General features: G+C 40.0%; 1 protein-coding gene across 1 annotated transcript in view; it reads left to right on the plus strand.

Annotated features, from left to right (window-relative positions):
- The window catches only part of GLB1L2 (galactosidase beta 1 like 2), a 272576-nt gene that overhangs the window by 223220 nt on the left and 26080 nt on the right, over positions 1 to 23276 (plus strand). Inside the window, exons 11-12 of the mRNA XM_053691520.1 lie at positions 7073 to 7153; positions 7876 to 7982. Coding sequence (XP_053547495.1) covers positions 7073 to 7153; positions 7876 to 7982 — 188 coding nt within the window. The remainder of the gene's footprint in view (positions 1 to 7072; positions 7154 to 7875; positions 7983 to 23276) is intronic.

Consider the following 23276-nt stretch of genomic DNA (forward strand, 5'->3'; position numbering starts at 1 on the left):
TCTTTAGCTATTTTTAGCTACAAGAGTTTTGAGGCTTAAATCTTGGAATGCTGATATGACTTTTTAAGTCTAGATTGCTATCTCTTTCTTTCCAAGGTAATAAGAGACCTAAGGGTAAATATAAAGCTTCTAAATTGTTTTCGTTCGTTTTTTCAAATATGGAACAAAAACCTAATCCTTCCCTATGGAATCTGTTTCCAATTGGAAACCTTCATTAAATGGAATAAATCGGTCCAAATCAATGGTTTCAGAGTATTGTCTATCAGGGGTTTCGAATAGGATTCTGAGTAAATCCTCCTGTGAGAAGATTTTGTTCTCTCACGCATCCCAGCAAATCCAGTTAAAGCTCAGGCTTTCCTGAAGTGTGTTTCAGACCTGGAGTTTCAGGGGTAGTCATGCCAGTTCCTTTTCATGGACAAGGTCTGGGGTTTTATTCAAATCTATTCATTTTCTCAAAGAAGGAAATTTCATTCAGACCAATTCTGGATCTTAAAATTTTGAATTGACATGTAAGAGTACCAATTTTCAAATGGTGACAATAAGGACTGTTCTGCCTTTTATTCAGCAAGGACATTTTAGGTCCACAATGGATTGCAGGATGTATACCTTCATTTTCCGATTCATTCAGATCATTATCAGTTCCTGAGATTCTCCTTTCTAGACAAGCGTTACCAATTCGTTGCTTTTCCTTTTGGACTAGCAACCGCTCAAATAATCTTTTTTAAAGGTTCTTGGTGCCCTGCTTTATGGAAACCAGAGAGCAGGGTATTGCGATGTTTCCTTATTTGGATGATATCTTGGTACTAGCTCAGTCTTTACATTCTGTAGAATCTCACACGAATCAACTAGTATTGTTTCTTCGAAAACATGGTTGGAGGATCAATTTACCAAAAAGTTTCTTGATTGCTCAGACAAGGGTCACCTTTTTTGGTTTCCAGATAGATTCAGTGTCCATGACTCTATCTCTAACAGACAAGAGACGTTTGAAAGTGGTTGCAGCCTGTCGGCACCTTCAGTCTCAGTCATTCCCTTCAGTGGTTATGTGCATGGAAAATTTAGGTCTCATGACTGAAGCATTGGACGCAATTCCCTTTGCTCGTTCTCACATGAGACCTCTCCAGCTTTGTTTGCTGAATCCATGGTGCATGGATTATACAAAGATATTACAATTAATATCCTTAAATCCCAATGTTTGACACTCTCTGACGTGGTAGTAAATCACCAGTGTTTAGTTCAAGGGGCTTCTTTGTTCCGCTAACCTGGACTATGATCTCTACAGATGCAAGTCTTTCAGGTTGGGGAGCTGTTTGGGGATCTCTGACTGCACAAGGGGTTTGGAAATCTCAAGAGGTGAGATTACCAATCAATATTTTAGAACTCCGTGCAATTCTCAGAGCTGTTCAGTTTTGGCCTCTGTTGAAGAGAGAACTGTTAATTTATTTTCAAACAGACAATATCACATACAGTGGCATTTGTCAATCAGCAGGGTGGGACTCACTGTCCACAAGCTATTAAGAAGTATCTTGGATACTTGCTTGGGCGGAATCCAGCTCCTGTCTAATTTCTGCGGTACATATCCCAGGTATAGACATTGGGAGGCGGATTATCTCAGCCGTCAGACTTTACATTTATCTCAGATTGTTCAGATATGGGGTCTTCTACAGATAGATCTGATGGCCTCTCATCTAAACAAGAGACTTCCCAGATGCCTGTCCAGGTTCAGGGATTTTCAGGCGGAAGCAGTGGGTGCGCTGACACTTCCTTGGTGTTATCAACCTGCTTATATTTTCCCGCCTCTAGTTCTTCTTCCAAGAGTGATCTCCAGAATCATCATGGAGCAATCGTTTGTGTTGCTGGTGGCTCAGGTTTTGGTATGCGGGTCTTGTTCGGATGTACAGCTGCCAATCTTGGCCACTTCTGTTAAGGCCGGACCTTCTGTCTCAAGGTCCATTTTTCCATCAGATTTTCAAATCATTAAATTTGAAGGTATGGAAATTGATCGCTTAGTGCTAAGTCATAGAGGTTTTCTCTGATTCAGTGATTAATACTATGTTACAAGCTCGTAAATCTGTCTCTTGAAAGATTTATTATCGAGTTTGGAAGTCTTACATTTCATGGTGTTCTTCTCATAAATTCTCTTGGCATTCTTTTAGAGTTACAAGAATTTTACAGTTTCTTCAGGATGGTTTGGATAAGGTTTTGTCTGCAAGTTCCTTGAAGGGACAAATCTCTGCTCTTTCTATTTTATTCACAGAAAGATTGCTAAACTTCCTGATATTCAATGTTTTGTACAGGCTTTAGTTCGTATTTAAGCCTGTCATTAAATCAATCTCTCCTCCTTGGAGTCTTAATTTGGTCTGGAGGGCTTTACAGGCTCCTCCATATCGAAACAATGTAGCATGAAACACAGCACTCACTGCACAGCCAGGAACAGGTTCACCAAACCCAGCATTAATATGAAGAAAACAGAGATGTTCCAGCTGGTGCATAAGACCTTTTATTGTGCAAACAGGGATAAGATAAAGCAACGTTTCAGGCCCACAATTAGCCCTTTCTCAAGCTTGAGAAAGGGCTAATTGTGGGCCTGAAACGTTGCTTTATCTTATCCCTGTTTGCACAATAAAAGGTCTTTTGCACCAGCTGGAACATATCTGTTTCCTCCATATTGAACCTATGCATTCTTTGGACATTTAACTACTTTCTTGGAAAGTATTGTTCCTTTTGGCCATCTCTTCTGCTAGAAGAAGTTCTGAACTATCTGCTCTTTCTTGTGAATCTCCTTTTCTGATTTATCATCAAGATAAGGCGGTTTTGCGGACTTCATTTAAATTTTTTTCCTAAGGTTGTGAATTCTAACAACTTTAGTAGATAAATTGTTGTCCCTTCCTTGTGTCCTAATCCTAAGAATTCTTTGGAAAGATCCTTACATTCTTTGGATGTGGTGAGAGCTTTGAAATATTATATTGAAGATACTAAAGATTTCAGGAAGACTTCTAGTCTATTTGTTATATTTTCTGGTCCTAGGAAAGGTCAGAAAACTTCTGCTATTTCCTTGGTTTCTTGGTTAAAGCTTTTGATTCTTCAAGCTTATTGGAGTTGGGTTAGGCCCCGCCTCAGAGAATTACAGCTCATTCTACTAGATCAGTCGCCACTTTGTGGGCTTTTAAGAATGAAGCTTCAGTTGATCAAATTTGCAAGCGGCAACTTGGTCTTCTTTACATACATTTACTAAATTGTACCGTTTTGATGTATTTGCTTCTTCAGAAGCAGTTTTTGGTAGAAAAGTTCTTCAGGCAGCTGTTTCAGTTTGGTTCTTCTGCTGATGTTTTAAGTTTTTCTTTTCTTTATGAGAATAACTTATATTTTGGGTTGTGGATTAATTTTTCAGCATATGGCTGTTGTTTATTTTTATCCCTCCCTCTCTATTGACTCTTGCGTGGAGTTCCACATCTTGGGTATTTGATGTCCCATATGTCACTAGCTCATGGACTCTTGCCAATTACATGAAAGAAAACATAATTTATGTAAGAACTTACCTGATAAATTCATTTCTTTCATATTGGCAAGAGTCCATGAGACCCACCCTTTTTTATGGTGGTTATGATTTTTTTTGTATAAAGCACAATTATTTCCAGATTCCTTTGTTGATGCTTTTTACTCCTTTCTTTATCACCCCACTACTTAGCTATTCCTTAAAACTGAATTGTGGGTGTGGTGAGGGGTGTATTTATAGGCATTTTGAGGTTTGGGAAACTTTGCCCCTCCTGGTAGGATTGTATATCCCATACGTCACTAGCTCATGGACTCTTGCCAATATGAAATAAATGAATTTATCAGGTAAGTTCTTACATAAATTATGTTTTTCATGTTCTGTTATCGCACATGGAAATATGCAATCTGACTTGCGTGTGAGTAGGTTTTTTTCCACTTTTTTTTACTTCTATGGGGGAATAAGTTATCGTGTGCGTGATATTCTAACTCTTGCTTTTTATGCTAGTCAGGTTAGCGCACGCTAAAACAGTTTACTTTCAATTTGTAATACGAGCGCTACCCGACATGCGTAAAAGGTTTACTTCTAGCAGAGATAACGCTCAAGTAGGTTAAATACCGCTCCACTTGTATTCTGGCCCATAATATATAAACCAATATTACAATACATAAATAAATACATATATATATATATATATATATATACTGTTTATATATATATATATACTGTATATATACATATTTAGACATGTATATGTATGTATCTCTGTTAAAGCCCTTTGCCTGCCTTTTTTTTTTTTGAGCCCTTATATCTTTTTATTGCAATATTTTTTTTAAATTATTTTTATTAGCTAATGTATTTTTGAAGTGTTTTGTGACACTTTTTTGTTTCACAAAACAGCTAGCCAGAGCTCTGAGGACACAATATCCCGGTGCGTGTTAACTTCATTTAAGCTCAAGTTATCGCATTACTTTCAACTTGTAATACGAGCTCAACACCTGACGTGCGCAAACAGACGTGATAAACTCCTTTTCGCTCGCACGTAACTGTTATCTGGCCCTATATATTTTAAAAATTATATTCTGTTTAATATAAGAGTGGTGAACCTCTAGATTTTTGTATCACATCTTTTTGAAGTCAGTGATCTAATGCGTAAACAACTGACTTTAAATGTTACATTACAAAGGGAATGTTTGTAGACCTTACATTAAATGTCTGGGGCTGGTCGATATTCCTGGTATTTCTAGGCTGGACTATGTTTTTTAGACAGGACCAGACTGATATACTGCAAGGCACGTTCTGGCTAATAAGGCAGCTCCTAGGGTGGTAACTAATAATAGAAAAACATAAACAAATCTGTTTTTGTTGAGGGCTTTTCTCTTTCTTTGTGTATGACTCAGTTGCATTATTTCTGAAATGCACTTCAGTGGTCTTCCTAGGACCTATTTAATGTGCATACCACCCATATTTGTTGTGCTAATTATCATTAAATCAATTTGGGATTTGGATAGATTAAGTAACATTTATAAATAACAGAAAACTGCTCTCACAGGCTAATTCTTAATGCCACCTGGCTTTCTGATCAGGTGTCATAACTTTTAATACAAGTATTTTATACATATGTATTGCAAAAATGGCTTCTTTTCAAAAGGAAACTGTTTTGATGTCCCTTTAAGTGACTAACTTGTGCATTTACTTTAAATATATATAGATACAGTCATGGCCAAAAATATTGGCACCCTTGCATTTCTGTCAGATAATGCACCACTGTGCCCAATTACAAATGTTTAGGCATTTTCATGTTTATTTCTTTTGTTTGTATTGGTATTACACAAATAAAGTGGAGAATAAAAAGCCAAATCTGACACATTCCATGCAAAACTCCAAAAATGGACTGGAAAAAAATGATTGGCACCTTCTCAAAATTGTAAGAAATAATTGCATTTCAAGTTTGTGATGCTCCTGTAATTTGTAATTAAACTCACCTGTATCAATTAACAGTTGCTGACAATATAGAAATCACACCGGTAACCAGTTAAAATGGTGAAAAATTAACTCTGTGTGCCACACTAAGCATGGAGAAGAGAAAGAGCAAAGATTTCTGAGGATTTGAGAACAAAAATTGTGGAAAGGCATGGACATTCTCAAGGTTACAAGTCCATCTCCAGAGATCTTAATGTTCATGTGTCCACTGTGCTCAACATTGTCAAGAAGTTTACAGCTCATGGCACTGTAGTTAATCTCCCTGGACATGGATGAAAGAGAAAAATTGCAAACGAAGGATTGTTTGAATGGTGTATAAAGAACCTCGATCAACTTCCAGACATATTGAAGCTGACCTTCAGGCACATGGTACAAATGTATCAGCTCGCACTATACGTCGCCATCTGAATGAAAAGGGACGCTATGGTAGGAGACCCAGGAGGACCCCCTGCTGACACAGAAACATAAAAAAGCCAGATTGGAGTTTGCCAAAACTTACCTGAGGAAGCCAAAATCCTTTTGTGAGAACATGCTGTGGACAGACAAAACAAAATTATAGCTTTTTGGTTAATCCTATCATTCTACTGTTTTCAGAAAAAGAAAATAAGGCTTTTAAAGAAAAGAATGCAGTCCCTACAGTCAAACATGGTGGAGGTTCACTGATATTTTGGGGTTGCTTTGCTGCTTCAGGCACTAGATATCTTGACTGTGTGCATGGCATTATGAATTCTGAAGACTACCAAAGAATTCTGTGGTGCAATGTAGGGCCCAGTGTCAGAAAGTTGGGTCTCCGTCAGAGGTCATGGGTCTTACAGAAGGACAATGACCCAAAGTACACGTCTAAAAGCACCCAGAAATGGTTTAAGACAAAGTGCTGAAGAATACTGAACTAGCCAGCAATGAGTCCAGATCTCAATCCCATAGAGCACCCGTGTCCCGTGAAGAGATCTCAAAACAGCATTTGGGAAAAGGAACCCTTCCAATCTGAGAGGCCTGGAGCAGTTGCCGAAAGAAGAGTGATCCAAAATTCCAGTAGAGAGATGTAAGAAACTCATTGATGGTTACAGAAAGCAATTCATTTCAGCTATTTTTTCCAAGGGGTGTACTACCAAATATGAAATTGAGGGTGCAAATAATGTCGTCTAGTCAATATTTGGAGTTTTGCGTGGAATGTGTAAGATTTGGCTTTTTTTTTTCTACACTTTTTTTGTGTCAAACAAATACAAACAAAAGAAATAAACATGAGAATGCCTAAACATTTGTAATTGCAACAATTTTCTGGGCAAAGTGGTGCATTATCTGACAGAAATGCAGGGGTGCCAATATTTTGGCCATGACTGTGTGTATATATATATATATATATATATATATATATATATATATATATATAAAAAGAGAGACAGATTTTACCTAGAATAATACAATTTCACAATTTTCAAAATTTCACGAAAAAATGAACGTATAAAAGAAAAGAAAATAAAACTGTGATTGAACTTTGTTTCTAACTAGTAAATAGTTTTCTTTACTAACCTTCCTCAAGTGCTCATATTAAATTACCAATCACTTAAATAAAACTGAAAATAATTTATCTCTGTTTAGACTATGATGCGCTGCTCACAGAGGCCGGTGATTACACTCCAAAATACTTTAAGCTTCAAAAGCTGCTGAGCAAATTTTACGGTAAACTTCCACTATTTTGTATATCTGTCTCCGTCTCACAAATCTTTTTCCTATTGTAGATTTTATCACAATTGCTGTTTTCTGCCAATATGAATTGCTTGGTGTGTAATTAATATGTTTTCCTAATGTGGTTGTGCTTATTTGTCTGTGTAACAGAAGTCACTACGTTTGGGTATGATTTATAGGACCAGTAAATACAGAAGATTTGCATGATGAAAAGACAATGCAATAGCACTTATGGGTAGATTTATCTACCGACATCGATAATTGCCAACAGCATTTCTTGTGAAATTCTTATTCAATGGCGCCCCCTGCACATTCACGGCCAATCAGCTGCTAGCAGGGGGTGTCAATCATCCTGATCGTATCCAATCGTAATGATTGCTGTCCACCACCTCAGAGGTGGTGGATTAGTTAAGGAGCAACGGTCTTATGACTGCTGCTTCTTAACTAAAGTTTTTCAGGCGGACCTTATGTCTATTTCCACTCCCACTGCATCATGTGACAGCCACCAGCCAATCACAAATGCATATACGAGTATTCTGTGAATTCTTGCACATGCTCAGTAGGAGCTGGTGACTCAAAAAGTGTAAATATAAAGAGACTGTGCACATTTTGTTAATGAAAGTAAATTGGAAAGTTGTTTAAAACTGCATATTTTGTCTGATTTAATTTGGACTTGAGTGTCCTCTTAATTTGTCCTGTGCATTTACTATTTGCAGTTGATCCACTTCCACCTCCACCTGCCCTGTCTCCAAAGGCCTTGTATGGGGCTGTGAAGATCATACGCTGTATATCTTTTTTGTCTGTTTTGACGTTTTCAGAAAAGGTTGGTAATGTACAGTGAAAGCAGATAAATAGCTGAACAAGATAAGTCTACAAAACAAAAACAAAAAAACATCATAGTAAATGATAGTAAATAATGAGCATCTAGAATAAACTATTTATTGCATAGGTATTGTATGTGAAGGTGTTATTTATTAATCCGTAAGTAAAATACTACCTGTTTTATCGCTACTATCCTCCCCTTGTAACATATAGAGTGATACAAAATACTACCTGTTTTATCGCTACTATCCTCCCCTTGTAACATATAGAGTGATACAAAATACTACCTGTTTTATCGCTACTATCCTCCCCTTGTAACATATAGAGTGATACAAAATACTACCTGTTTTATCGCTACTATCCTCCCCTTGTAACATATAGAGTGGTACAAAATACTACCTGTTTTATCGCTACTGTCCTCCCTGTGTAACATATAGAGTGATACAAAATACTACCTGTTTTATCTCTACTGTCCTCCCTGTGTAACATATAGAGTGGTACAAAATACTACCTGTTTTATCGCTACTGTCCTCCCTGTGTAACATGTAGAGTGATACAAAATACGACCTGTTTTATCTCTACTGTCCTCCCCTTGTAACATATAGAGTGGTACAAAATACTACCTGTTTTATCGCTACTATCCTCCCCTTGTAACATATAGAGTGGTACAAAATACTACCTGTTTTATCGCTACTGTCCTCCCTGTGTAACATATAGAGTGATACAAAATACTACCTGTTTTATCGCTACTATCCTCCCCATGTAACATATAGAGTGATACAAAATACTACCTGTTTTATCGCTACTGTCCTCCCTGTGTAACATATAGAGTGATACAAAATACTACCTGTTTTATCGCTACTGTCCTCCCTGTGTAACATATAGAGTGATACAAAATACTACCTGTTTTATCGCTACTGTCCTCCCTGTGTAACATATAGAGTGATACAAAATACTACCTGTTTTAACTCTACTATCCTCCCCTTGTAACATATAGAGTGGTACAAAATACTACCTGTTTTATCGCTACTGTCCTCCCTGTGTAACATATAGAGTGATACAAAATACTACCTGTTTTATCGCTACTGTCCTCCCTGTGTAACATATAGAGTGATACAAAATACTACCTGTTTTATCGCTACTGTCCTCCCCTTGTAACATATAGAGTGGTACAAAATACTACCTGTTTTATCGCTACTATCCTCCCCTTGTAACATATAGAGTGGCACAAAATACTACCTGTTTTATCGCTACTGTCCTCCCTGTGTAACATATAGAGTGGTACAAAATACTACCTGTTTTATCGCTACTGTCCTCCCCTTGTAACATATAGAGTGATACAAAATACTACCTGTTTTATCGCTACTGTCCTCCCTGTGTAACATATAGAGTGATACAAAATACTACCTGTTTTATCGCTACTGTCCTCCCCTTGTAACATATAGAGTGGTACAAAATACTTCCTGTTTTATCGCTACTGTCCTCCCTGTGTAACATATAGAGTGATACAAAATACTACCTGTTTTAACTCTACTATCCTCCCCTTGTAACATATAGAGTGATACAAAATACTACCTGTTTTAACTCTACTGTCCTCCCTGTGTAACATATAGAGTGGTACAAAATACTACCTGTTTTATCGCTACTGTCCTCCCTGTGTAACATATAGAGTGGTACAAAATACTACCTGTTTCTTCTGTTATGTGTGATCAGTCCACGGGTCATCATTACTTCTGGGATATAACTCCTCCCCAACAGGAAATGCAAGAGGATTCACCCAGCAGAGCTGCATATAGCTCCTCCCCTCTACGTCAGTCCCAGTCATTCTCTTGCACCCAACGACTAGATAGGATGTGTGAGAGGACTATGGTGATTATACTTAGTTTTTATGACTTCAATCAAAAGTTTGTTATTTTACAATAGCACCGGAGAGTGTTATTACTTCTCTGGCAGAGTTTGAGGAAGAATCTACCAGAGTTTTTTACTATGATTTTAACCGGAGTAGTTAAGATCATATTGCTGTTCTCGGCCATCTGAGGGAGGTAAAAGCTTCAGATCAGGGGACAGCGGGCAGATGAATCTGCATTGAGGTATGTAGCAGTTTTTATTTTCTGAATGGAATTGATGAGAAAATCCTGCCATACCGTTATAATGACATGTATGTATACACTTCAGTATTCTGGGGATGGTATTTCACCGGAACTACTCTGTTAAAAGTCACTAATCCTTTTAATAAGTATTTATCATGTTAAACGTTTTTGCTGGAATGTAGAATCGTTTACATTTCTGAGGTACTGAGTGAATAAATATTTGGGCATTATTTTCCACTTGGCAGTTGTTTGGTTTTAATTGTGACAGTTTCGTTTCTCTTCACTGCTGGGTGTGAGGGGGAGGGGCCGTTTTTGGCGCTCTTTGCTACGCATCAAAAATTTCCAGTCAGTTACTCTTATATTTCCTGCATGATCCGGTTCATCTCCGACAGATCTCAGGGGTCTTCAAACTTCTTTAGAGGGAGGTAGATTCTCTCAGCAGAGCTGTGAGAATTTTATATTGACTGTGAATAAAAACGTTGCTCTGTAATTTTTATGTCAAATTTAATTATTGTTATTTTGCTAATGGGAACAAACCTTTGCTAAAAGTTGTGTTGTTTTAAAGTTTGATGCTATAACTGTTTTTCAGTTCATTATTTCAACTGTCATTTAATCGTTTAGTACCTCTTTGAGGCACAGTACGTTTTTGCTAAAATAGATTATAACCAAGTTGCAAGTTTATTGCTAGTGTGTTAAACATGTCTGACTCAGAGGAAGATATCTGTGTCATTTGTTCCAATGCCAAGGTGGAGCCCAATAGAAATTTATGTACTAACTGTATTGATGCTACTTTAAATAAAAGTCAATCTGTACAATTTGAACAAATTTCACCAAACAGCGAGGGGAGAGTTATGCCGACTAACTCGCCTCACGCGGCAGTACCTGCATCTCCCGCCCGGGAGGTGCGTGATATTATGGCGCCTAGTACATCTGGGCGGCCATTACAGATAACATTACAAGATATGGCTACTGTTATGACTGAAGTTTTGTCTAAATTACCAGAACTAAGAGGCAAGCGTGATCACTCTGGGGTGAGAACAGAGTGCGCTGACAATACTAGGGCCATGTCTGATACTGCGTCACAGCTTGCAGAGCATGAGGACGGAGAGCTTCATTCTGTGGGTGACGGTTCTGATCCAAACAGATTGGATTCAGATATTTCAAATTTTAAATTTAAATTGGAGAACCTCCGTGTATTACTAGGGGAGGTTTTAGCAGCTCTCAATGATTGTAACACCGTTGCAATACCAGAGAAACTGTGTAGGTTGGATAAATACTTTGCGGTACCGGCGAGTACTGACGTTTTTCCTATACCTAAGAGACTAACTGAAATTGTTACTAAGGAGTGGGATAGACCCGGTGTGCCGTTCTCACCCCCTCCAATATTTAGAAAGATGTTTCCAATAGACGCCACCACTCGGGACTTATGGCAAACGGTCCCTAAGGTGGAGGGAGCAGTTTCTACTTTAGCTAAGCGTACCACTATCCCGGTGGAGGATAGCTGTGCTTTTTCAGATCCAATGGATAAAAAATTAGAGGGTTACCTTAAGAAAATGTTTGTTCAACAAGGTTTTATATTGCAACCCCTTGCATGTATCGCGCCGATTACGGCTGCGGCAGCATTTTGGATTGAGTCTCTGGAAGAGAACCTTAGTTCATCTACGCTAGACGACATTACGGACAGGCTTAGAGTCCTTAAACTAGCTAATTCATTCATTTCGGAGGCCGTAGTACATTTAACCAAACTTACGGCTAAGAACTCAGGATTCGCCATCCAAGCACGTAGGGCGCTGTGGCTAAAATCCTGGTCAGCTGATGTTACTTCTAAGTCCAAATTACTTAATATACCTTTCAAGGGGCAGTCTTTATTTGGGCCCGGTTTGAAAGAAATTATCGCTGACATTACAGGAGGTAAGGGCCACGCCCTACCTCAAGACAAAGCCAAAGCTAAGGCTAGACAGTCTAATTTTCGTCCCTTTCGGAATTTCAAAACAGGAGCAGCATCAACCTCCACTGCACCAAAACAGGAGGGAGCTGTTGCTCGTTACAGGCAAGGCTGGAAGCCTAACCAGTCCTGGAACAAGGGCAAGCAGGCCAGGAAACCTGCTGCTGCCCCAAAGACAGCATGAACCGAGAGCCCCCGATCCGGGACTGGATCTAGTGGGGGGCAGACTTTCTCTCTTCGCCCAGGCCTGGGCAAGAGATGTTCAGGATCCCTGGGCGCTAGAGATCATATCTCAGGGATACCTTCTAGACTTCAAATTATCTCCCCCAAGAGGGAGATTTCATCTGTCAAGGTTGTCAACAAACCAGATAAAGAAAGAAGCGTTTCTACGCTGTGTACAAGATCTGTTATTAATGGGAGTGATCCATCCGGTTCCGCGGTCGGAACAAGGACAAGGGTTCTACTCAAACCTGTTTGTGGTTCCCAAAAAAGAGGGAACTTTCAGGCCAATCTTAGATTTAAAGATTCTAAACAACTTCCTAAGAGTTCCATCGTTCAAAATGGAAACTATTCGGACAATCTTACCCATGATCCAAAAGGGTCAGTACATGACCACAGTGGATTTAAAAGATGCTTACCTTCACATACCGATTCACAAAGATCATCACCGGTATCTAAGGTTTGCCTTCCTAGACAGGCACTACCAGTTTGTAGCTCTTCCATTCGGATTGGCTACGGCTCCAAGAATCTTCACAAAGGTTCTGGGTGCCCTTCTGGCGGTACTAAGACCGCGCGGGATTTCGGTAGCTCCGTACCTAGACGACATTCTAATACAAGCTTCAAGCTTTCAAACTGCCAAGTCTCATACAGAGTTAGTTCTGGCATTTCTAAGGTCGCATGGATGGAAAGTGAACGAAAAGAAGAGTTCTCTTTTTCCTCTCACAAGAGTTCCATTCTTGGGGACTCTTATAGATTCTGTAGAAATGAAGATTTACCTGACAGAAGACAGGTTAACAAAGCTTCAAAATGCATGCCGTGTCCTTCATTCCATTCAACACCCGTCAGTAGCTCAATGCATGGAGGTGATCGGCTTAATGGTAGCGGCAATGGACATAGTACCTTTTGCACGCCTACACCTCAGACCGCTGCAATTGTGCATGCTAAGTCAGTGGAATGGGGATTACTCAGATTTGTCCCCTACTCTGAATCTGAATCAAGAGACCAGAAATTCTCTTCTATGGTGGCTTTATCGGCCACACCTGTCCAGGGGGATGCCATTCAGCAGGCCAGACTGGACAATTGTAACAACAGACGCCAGCCTACTAGGTTGGGGCGCTGTCTGGAATTCTCTGAAGGCTCAGGGACTATGGAACCAGGAGGAGAGTCTCCTTCCAATAAACATTCTGGAATTGAGAGCAGTTCTCAATGCCCTTCTGGCTTGGCCCCAATTAACAACTCGGGGGTTCATCAGGTTTCAGTCGGACAACATCACGACTGTAGCTTACATCAACCATCAGGGAGGGACAAGAAGCTCCCTAGCAATGATGGAAGTATCAAAGATAATTCGCTGGGCAGAGTCTCACTCTTGCCACCTGTCAGCAATCCACATCCCGGGAGTGGAGAACTGGGAGGCGGATTTCTTGAGTCGCCAGACTTTTCATCCGGGGGAGTGGGAACTTCATCCGGAGGTCTTTGCCCAAATACTTCGACGTTGGGGCAAACCAGAGATAGATCTCATGGCGTCTCGCCAGAACGCCAAACTTCCTCACTACGGGTCCAGATCCAGGGATCCGGGAGCGGTTCTGATAGATGCTTTGACAGCACCTTGGAACTTCGGGATGGCTTACGTGTTTCCACCCTTCCCGCTGCTTCCTCGATTGATTGCCAAAATCAAACAGGAGAGAGCATCAGTGATTCTAATAGCGCCTGCATGGCCACGCAGGACTTGGTATGCAGATCTAGTGGACATGTCATCCTGTCCGCCTTGGTCTCTACCTCTAAGACAGGACCTTCTGATACAGGGTCCATTCAAACATCAAAATCTAACTTCTCTGAAGCTGACTGCTTGGAAATTGAACGCTTGATTTTATCAAAACGTGGTTTTTCTGAGTCGGTTATTGATACCCTGATACAGGCTAGGAAGCCTGTTACCAGAAGGATTTACCATAAAATATGGCGTAAATACCTATACTGGTGCGAATCCAAAGGTTACTCCTGGAGTAAGGTTAGGATCCCTAGGATATTGTCCTTTCTACAAGAAGGTTTAGAAAAGGGTTTATCAGCTAGTTCATTAAAGGGACAGATTTCAGCTCTGTCCATCTTGTTACACAGGCGTCTGTCAGAAAATCCAGACGTCCAGGCTTTTTGTCAGGCTTTAGCTAGGATCAAGCCTGTGTTTAAAGCTGTTGCTCCGCCATGGAGTTTAAACTTAGTTCTTAGCGTTTTACAGGGTGTTCCGTTTGAACCCCTTCATTCCATTGATATAAAATTGTTATCTTGGAAAGTTCTGTTTTTAATGGCTATTGCCTCGGCTCGAAGAGTCTCTGAGTTATCAGCCTTACATTGTGATTCTCCTTATCTGATTTTTCACTCAGACAAAGTAGTTCTGCGTACTAAACCTGGGTTCTTACCTAAGGTAGTCACTAACAGGAATATCAATCAAGAGATTGTTGTTCCATCCTTGTGTCCAAATCCTTCTTCAAAGAAGGAACGTCTTCTACACAATCTGGATGTAGTTCGTGCCCTCAAGTTCTACTTGCAGGCAACTAAAGATTTTCGCCAAACTTCTTCCCTGTTTGTCGTTTATTCTGGACAGAGGAGAGGTCAAAAAGCTTCTGCTACCTCTCTCTCTTTTTGGCTTCGTAGCATAATACGTTTAGCCTATGAGACTGCTGGACAGCAGCCTCCTGAAAGAATTACAGCTCACTCCACTAGAGCTGTGGCTTCCACTTGGGCCTTTAAGAATGAGGCCTCTGTTGAACAGATTTGCAAGGCTGCAACTTGGTCTTCGCTTCATACTTTTTCCAAATTTTACAAATTTGACACTTTTGCTTCTTCGGAGGCTATTTTTGGGAGAAAGGTTCTTCAGGCAGTGGTTCCTTCTGTATAATGAGCCTGCCTATCCCTCCCGTCATCCGTGTACTTTTGCTTTGGTATTGGTATCCCAGAAGTAATGATGACCCGTGGACTGATCACACATAACAGAAGAAAACATAATTTATGCTTACCTGATAAATTCCTTTCTTCTGTTGTGTGATCAGTCCACGGCCCGCCCTTTTTTAAGGCAGCTAAATATCTTTTAAATTATACTCCAGTCACCACTTCACCCTTGGTTACTCCTTTCTCGTTGATTCTTGGTCGAATGACTGGGACTGACGTAGAGGGGAGGAGCTATATGCAGCTCTGCTGGGTGAATCCTCTTGCATTTCCTGTTGGGGAGGAGTTATATCCCAGAAGTAATGATGACCCGTGGACTGATCACACAACAGAAGAAAGGAATTTATCAGGTAAGCATAAATTATGTTTTTATCGCTACTATCCTCCCTGTGTAACATATAGAGTGGTACAAAATACTACCTGTTTTATCGCTACTGTCCTCCCCTTGTAACATATAGAGTGATACAAAATACTACCTGTTTTATCGCTACTATCCTCCCCTTGTAACATATATAGTGATACAAAATACTACCTGTTTTATCGCTACTGTCCTCCCCTTGTAACATATAGAGTGATACAAAATACTACCTGTTTTATCGCTACTGTCCTCCCCTTGTAACATATAGAGTGATACAAAATACTACCTGTTTTATCGCTACTGTCCTCCCCTTGTAACATATAGAGTGGTACAAAATACTACCTGTTTTATCGCTACTGTCCTCCCTGTGTAACATATAGAGTGATACAAAATACTACCTGTTTTATCGCTACTGTCCTCCCTGTGTAACATATAGAGTGGTACAAAATACTACCTGTTTTATCGCTACTGTCCTCCTTGTGTAACATATAGAGTGATACAAAATACTACCTGTTTTATCGCTACTGTCCTCCCTGTGTAACATATAGAGTGATACAAAATACTAACTGTTTTATCGCTACTGTCCTCCCCTTGTAACATATAGATTGATACAAAATACTACCTGTTTTATCGCTACTATCCTCCCCTTGTAACATATAGAGTGATACAAAATACTACCTGTTTTAACTCTACTATCCTCCCAAGTCTGACAGCAGCGAAAGTTCATGTTCGCTGCTGCCCGATATCCCATTGATTCCTATGGGAAATGTCTACACCTAACACCCTAACATGTACCCCGAGTCTAAACACCCCTAATCTGCCCCCCGCTACACCGCTGCCACCTACATTATACTTATTAACCCCTAAACTGCCGCTCCCAGAGCCCTCTGCAACTAAATAAAATGTTTAACCCCTAAACCGCTGCTCCTGGAGCCCGCCGCAACTAAATAAGTTGTTTAACCCCCTAAACAGCAGCTCCTGGACCCCGCCGCAACTAAATAAATTGTTTAACCCCTAAACTGCCACTCCCGGAGCCCACCACCACCTACATTATATTTATTAACCCCTAATCTGCCCCCCCATACACCGCCGCCACCTACATTATACTTATTAACCCCTAAATCTAAGTCTAACCCTAACCCTAACTTAAATATAATTTAAATACATCTAAATAAAATTCCTATAATTAACTAAATTATTCCTATTTAAAACTAAATATTTACCTATAAAATAAACCCTAAGATAGCTACAATATAACTAACAGTTACATTGTATCTAGCTTAGGGTTTATTTTTATTTTACAGGCAAGTTTGTATTTATTTTAACTAGGTACAATAGTTATTAACTATTTAATAACTACCTAGTTAAAATAAATACAAATTTACCGGTAAAACAAATCCTAACCTAAGTTACAATTACACCTAACACTACACTATAATTAAATAAATTAAATAAAATAACTACAATTAACTACAATTAAATTAAATTAAGTACAAAAGAAAACAAACACTAAATTACAGAAAATAAAAAAAAATAAAAAAATAATTACAAGATTTTTAAACTAATTACACCTAATCTAAGCCCCCTAATAAAATAAAAAAGCCCCCCAAAATAATAAAAGTCTCTACCCTATACTAAATTACAAATAGCCCTTAAAATGGCTTTTTGCGGGGCATTGCCCTAAAGTAATCAGCTCTTTTACCAGTAAAAGAAAATTACAATACCCCCCCAACATTACAACCCACCACCCACACACCCAACCCTACTCTAAAACCCACCCAATTCCCCCTTAATAAAACCTAACACTAACCCCTTGAAGATCACCCTACCTTGAGCCGTCTTCACCCAACCGGGCCTAAGTCCTCAACGAAGCCGGGCAAAGTCTTCATCCAACCGGGCAGAAGAGGTCCTCCAGATGGGCAGAAGTCTTCATCCAGGCGGCATCTTCTATCTTCATCCATCCGACGAGGACCGGCTCCATCTTGAAGACTTCCGACGCGGAGCATCCATCCAGACCGACGACTACCCTACGAATGATGGTTCCTTTAAATGACGTCATCCAAAATGGCGTCCCTTGAATTCCTATTGGCTGATAGAATTCTATCAGCCAATCGGAATTAAGGTAGGAAAAATCCTATTTGCTGATGCAATCAGCCAATAGAATTGAGCTCCCATTCTATTGGCTGATTGGAACAGCCAATAGAATGCAAGCTCAATCCTATTGGCTGTTTGGATCAGCCAATAGGATTGAATCAGCTCTTTCACCTGTAAAAAAAATACAATACCCCCCCCAACATTAAAACCCACCACCCACACACCCAACCCTACTCTAAAACCCACCGCATCCCCCCTTAAAAAAACCTAACACTACCCCCTTGAAAATCACCCTACCTTGAGCCGTCTTCACCCAGCTGGGCACAAGTGGTCCTCCAGAGGGTCCGAAATCTTCATCCTATCCGGCCAGAAGAGGACCTCCAGACCGGCAGAAGGCTTCATCCAGACGGCATCTTCTATCTTCATCCTTCCGGAGCGGAGCGGGTCCATCTTCAAGACATCCGACGTGGAGCATCCTCTTCATCCGACAGCCGACGACTGAATAACTGGTCCTTTAAGTGACGTCATCCAAGATGGTGTCCCTTGAATTCCGATTGGCTGATAGAATCCTATCAGCCAATCGGAATTAAGGTAGGAAAAATCCTATTGGCTGATACAGTCAGCCAATAGGATTGAAGTTCAATCCGATTGGCTGATACAATCAGCCAATAGGATTGAGCTCGCATTCTTTTGGCTGTTCCAATCAGCCAATAGGATTAACCTTGCATTCTATTGGCTGATTGGAACAGCCAAAAGAATGCGAGCTCAATCCTATTGGCTGATTGTATCAGCCAATAGGATTTTTCCTACCTTAATTCCGATTGGCTGATAGGATTTTATCAGCCAATCGGAATTCAAGGGACGCCATCTTGGATGACGCCCCCAACGTCGCCGCCACTATACTAAATTTATTAACCCCTAAACCTAAGTCTAACCCTAATCCTAACACCCCCTAACTTAAATATAATTAAAATAAATCTAACTTAAAATTCCTTTCTTTAACTAAATAACTAAAAATAAACCCTAAGCTAGCTACAATATAACTAATAGTTACATTGTAGCTATCTTAGGCTTATTTTTATTTTACAGGCAAGTTTGTATTTATTTTAACTAGGTACAATAGTTATTAAATAGTTATTAACTATTTAATAACTACCTAGCAAAAATAAATACAAAAGTACCTGTAAAATAAAACCTAACCTAAGTTACAATAACAACACCTAACACTACACTATAATTAAATAAATTAACTAAATTAAATATAATTACCTAAATTAAATTAAATTAAATTAGCTAAAGTACAAAAAACAAACAAACAAACACTAAATTACAGAAAATAATAAACAAATTACAGATATTTAAACTAATTACACCTAATCTAATAGCCCTATCAAAATAAAAAAAGCCCCCCCACCAAAATAAAAAACCCTCCTAGCCTAAACTAAACTACCAATAGCCCTTAAAAGGGCCTTTTGCGGGGCATTGCCCCAAAGAAATCAGCTCTTTTACCTGTAAAAAAAAATACAAACAACCCCCCCCCCAACAGTAAAACCCACCACCCACACATATTGTCCTACCTGACAGGAAGTAGCAAAGAGAGCACCACAGCAGAGCTGTCTATATAGCTCCCCCCTTAACTCCACTCCCCAGTCATTCTCTTTGCTGGCTCTAAGCAGGAAGATTAAAGAGAAGAGGTTTTAAACTGTTAGTTTTATTTTATCTTCAATCAAGTGTTTGTTATTTTTAAATGGTACCGGTGTTGCCTAGGTGTTGTACTATTTACTCTCAGGCAGGACATAGATGAAAATTTCTGCCTGGAGGATGATGATCTTAGCATTTGTAACTAAGGTCCACTACTGTTCCCACAGAAGCTGAGGAGTACAGGAAAACTTCAGTGTGAGGAACGGTTTCTTGCTATACAGCAATGAGGTATGTTCAGTCATATTTTCTGCAGAGACTGTGTTAACCCAGAAAGGCTGACAGTGTCCCCATTAGGGGAAGGGGAAGCAGTAATCCTAGTCTTATCAGAGGTTTTTACTAGCTTGCATAAAGGGTTAATTTTTTGTGGGCACTCAGTTTGTTATGTGAATTTGGGACAAACGTTTTTGTGTCTGGGAGTAACGTTTTCTGTTTTATGGGACATTTGCTTGAGGGTTCTTTGGGGTTGTTTATAACCCACATGGCTTTCAGGCAGGGTTTTTTAGTTTTGTGTAGGCCCCAGCAACATCGAGTGAGGTGGGCGGGGCCTACATTTACAAGCAGCAAGCAACTTCTCCTGAGGTCCTGAGAGTCTTCTGAGGGACTAATTGAAGCTTTAAAGCCCATATTATCACTTCCTAAGGGCAGGTAGGGCCACAGCAGAGTTGTGGCAAGGTGCTAATAGGGGTTTTAACCGGTTTTAGACATATTTCAATCCGTTTTTTTCATTTAGGGGTTATTGCTTTTTTACTTGTGGTGCAATCATTTTAAAGCTTAGTGGGTACACTGTTAAAATTTCAGAAAAATTGAAGCAATTTTAACCTGTTTTGCAGTTTGTGAATGCCTTTTTTTCTCTTAAAGGCTCAATACCGTTTTTGCAAATTGTGTTTTTTTCATTAAATAAAGTGTTTTCCAAGCTTGCATGCTTTATTACTAGTCTGTTAAACATGTCTGACACGGAGGAAACTCATTGTTCAATTTGTTTAGAAGCCATTGTGGAACCCCCTCTTAGAATGTGTCCCACTTGTACTGATATGTCTATAAATTGCAAACAGCATATTTTGACTTATAAAAGTTTGTCATTAGATGATTCTCAGACAGAAGGAAATCAGGTTTTGCCATCTAGTTCTCCCCAAGTGTCTCCCCAGTAACGCCTGCACAAGCAACGCCAAGTACTTCTAGTGCGTCTAATTCTTTCACCTTGCAAGATATGGCTTCAGTTATGAATACTACCCTCACAGAGGTTTTATCTAAGCTGCCTGGGTTGCAAGGGAAGCGCAGTAGCTCTGGGTTAAGAACAAATGCTGAGCCTTCTGACTCTTTAGTAGCCGTATCCGATATTCCCTCACAATGTTCTGACGTAGGGATGAGGGATTTGCTGTCTGAGGGAGAGATTTCTGATTCAGGAAAGATGTTATCTCAGACAGATTCAGATATGACGGCATTTAAATTTAAGCTAGAGCACCTCCGCTTATTGCTCAGGGAGGTTTTAGCTACTCTGGATGATTGTGACCCTATTGTAGTTCCAGAGAAATTGTGTAAAATGGACAAATATTTAGAGGTTCCTGTTTACACTGATGTGTTTCCGGTCCCTAAGAGGATTTCGGACATTGTTACTAAGGAGTGGGATAAACCAGGTATTCCGTTCTCTCCCCCTCCTGTTTTTAAGAAAATGTTTCCCATTTCTGACACCATAAAGGACTCATGGCAGACGGTCCCTAAGGTGGAGGGAGCTATTTCTACCCTGGCTAAGCGTACAACTATACCTTTTGAAGACAGTTGTGCTTTCATTGATCCTATGGATAAAAAATTAGAGGGTCTCCTAAAGAAAATTTTTGTTCATCAAGGTTTTCTTCTTCAACCTATAGCATGCATTGTTCCTGTAACCACTGCAGCTGCCTTTTGGTTTGAGGCTCTAGAAGAGGCTCTTCAGATGGAGACCCCACTAGTTGATATTTTGGACAGAATTAAGGCTCTTAAGTTGGCTAATTCTTTTATTACAGACGCCGCTTTTCATCTTGCTAAATTAGTGGCTAAGAATTCAGGTTTTGCCATTTTAGCGCGTAGAGCGTTATGGCTTAAGTCCTGGTCAGCTGATGTGTCATCTAAATCTAAGCTTTTGTCCATCCCTTTCAAAGGTAAGACCCTATTCGGGCCTGCATTGAAAGAGATCATTTCAGACATTACTGGAGGGAAGGGTCATACCCTCCCTCAGGATAAGTCAAATAAGACAAGGACCAAACAAAATAATTTGCGTTCCTTTCGAAACTTCAAGAGTGGTCCCTCTACCTCTTCCCCTGCTGCAAAGCAAGAGGGGAACTTTGCTCAATCCAAGCCAACCTGGAGACCTAATCAGGCTTGGAACAAGGGTAAACAGGCCAAAAAGCCTGCTGCTGCCACTAAGTCAGCATGAACGGTTAGCCCCCGATCCGGGACCGGATCTAGTAGGGGGCAGACTCTCTCTCTTTGCTCAGGCCTGGGCAAGAGACGTTCAGGATTCCTGGGCAGTAGAAATTGTAACCCAGGGATACTTTCTAGATTTCAAGGATTCCCCTCTAAGGGGGAGGTTCCATCTTTCTCAATTGTCTGTAAACCAGTCAAAAAGAGAGGCGTTCTTACGCTGTGTAGAAGACCTTTTTACCATGGGAGTGATCTGCCCAGTTCCGAAAGCAGAACAGGGGCAGGGGTTCTACTCCAATCTGTTTATAGTTCCCAATATGGAGGGAACCTTCAGACCAATTCTGTATCTCAAGATCCTAAACCAATTCCTAAGAGTTCCATCTTTCAAGATGGAGACCATTCGGACTATCTTACCATTGATCCAGGAGGGTCAATAAATGACCACCGTGGACTTAAAGGATGCGTATCTGCACATTCCTATCCACAAAGATCATCATCATTTGTGGCTCTTCCTTTCGGGTTGGCCACGGCGCCGCAAATCTTCACGAAGGTGCTAGGGTCCCTTCTGGCGGTTCTAAGGCCACGGGGCATAGCAGTGGCGCCTTATCTAGACGACATTCTAATTCAAGCGTCGTCCTTCCAACTAGCCAAGTCTTACACGGACTTAGTGTTGGCCTTTCTAAGGTCTCACGGGTGGAAAGTGAACGTAAAAAAGAGTAGGTTCTTGTCTTGTCCCTCCCTTCATCCATGTCCTAAAGCTTTGGTATTGGTATCCCACAAGTTAGGATGAATCCGTGGACTTGGTACATCATGCAAAAGAAAACAAAATGTATGCTTACCTGATAAATTTCTTTCTTTTGTGATGTACAGAGTCCACGGCCCGCCCTGTCTATTCAAGACAGATAGTATTTTTTATGTAAACTTCAGTCACCTCTGCACCTTATAGTTTCTGCTTTTCTTCCTTGGCCTTTGGTCAAATGACTGGGGGGTGGAGTTAAGGGGGGAGCTATATAGACAGCTCTGCTGTGGTGCTCTGTTTGCTACTTCCTGTCAGGAAGGACAATATCCCACAAGTTAGGATGAATCCGTGGACTCGGTACATCGCAAAAGAAAGAAATTTATCAGGTAAGCATAAATTTTGTTTTGAAGCTGATTGGCTGATTTTTTATTTCAACATGCAGCTGTTCATAGCTGAAGGATAACTGTTCACACAGCACTTACTATTGTGAGCTTTAGAAATATTTAGGTTAATAGCTTCCTTTTTTACATAGAGATGTACAGATGATATTTTCTGCTCATCTTTTTACAGCTGCACTGATTCACTTTCAAGTGATTTAGCATAGGTGTGTTATATCCCTTTAATGGATATGCCCGCAAAACAAGTCATTTATTTTTAACAAAATTACAGTTTTTAAATGCTTTTAAAACTTTTATTTTGCAGAGAGATATTTTGCAATGCAGTAAGTAACTTTTGATGCATGAAAAATAAAAGTAAAAAGTCTTCCATGTCCCTATAACTATTTCCAGTTATTTTTTAAATTAAGCTATTTTTTG

The sequence above is a fragment of the Bombina bombina genome, chromosome 8, assembly GCF_027579735.1.
Source record: "Bombina bombina isolate aBomBom1 chromosome 8, aBomBom1.pri, whole genome shotgun sequence".
Lineage (NCBI taxonomy): Eukaryota > Metazoa > Chordata > Amphibia > Anura > Bombinatoridae > Bombina > Bombina bombina.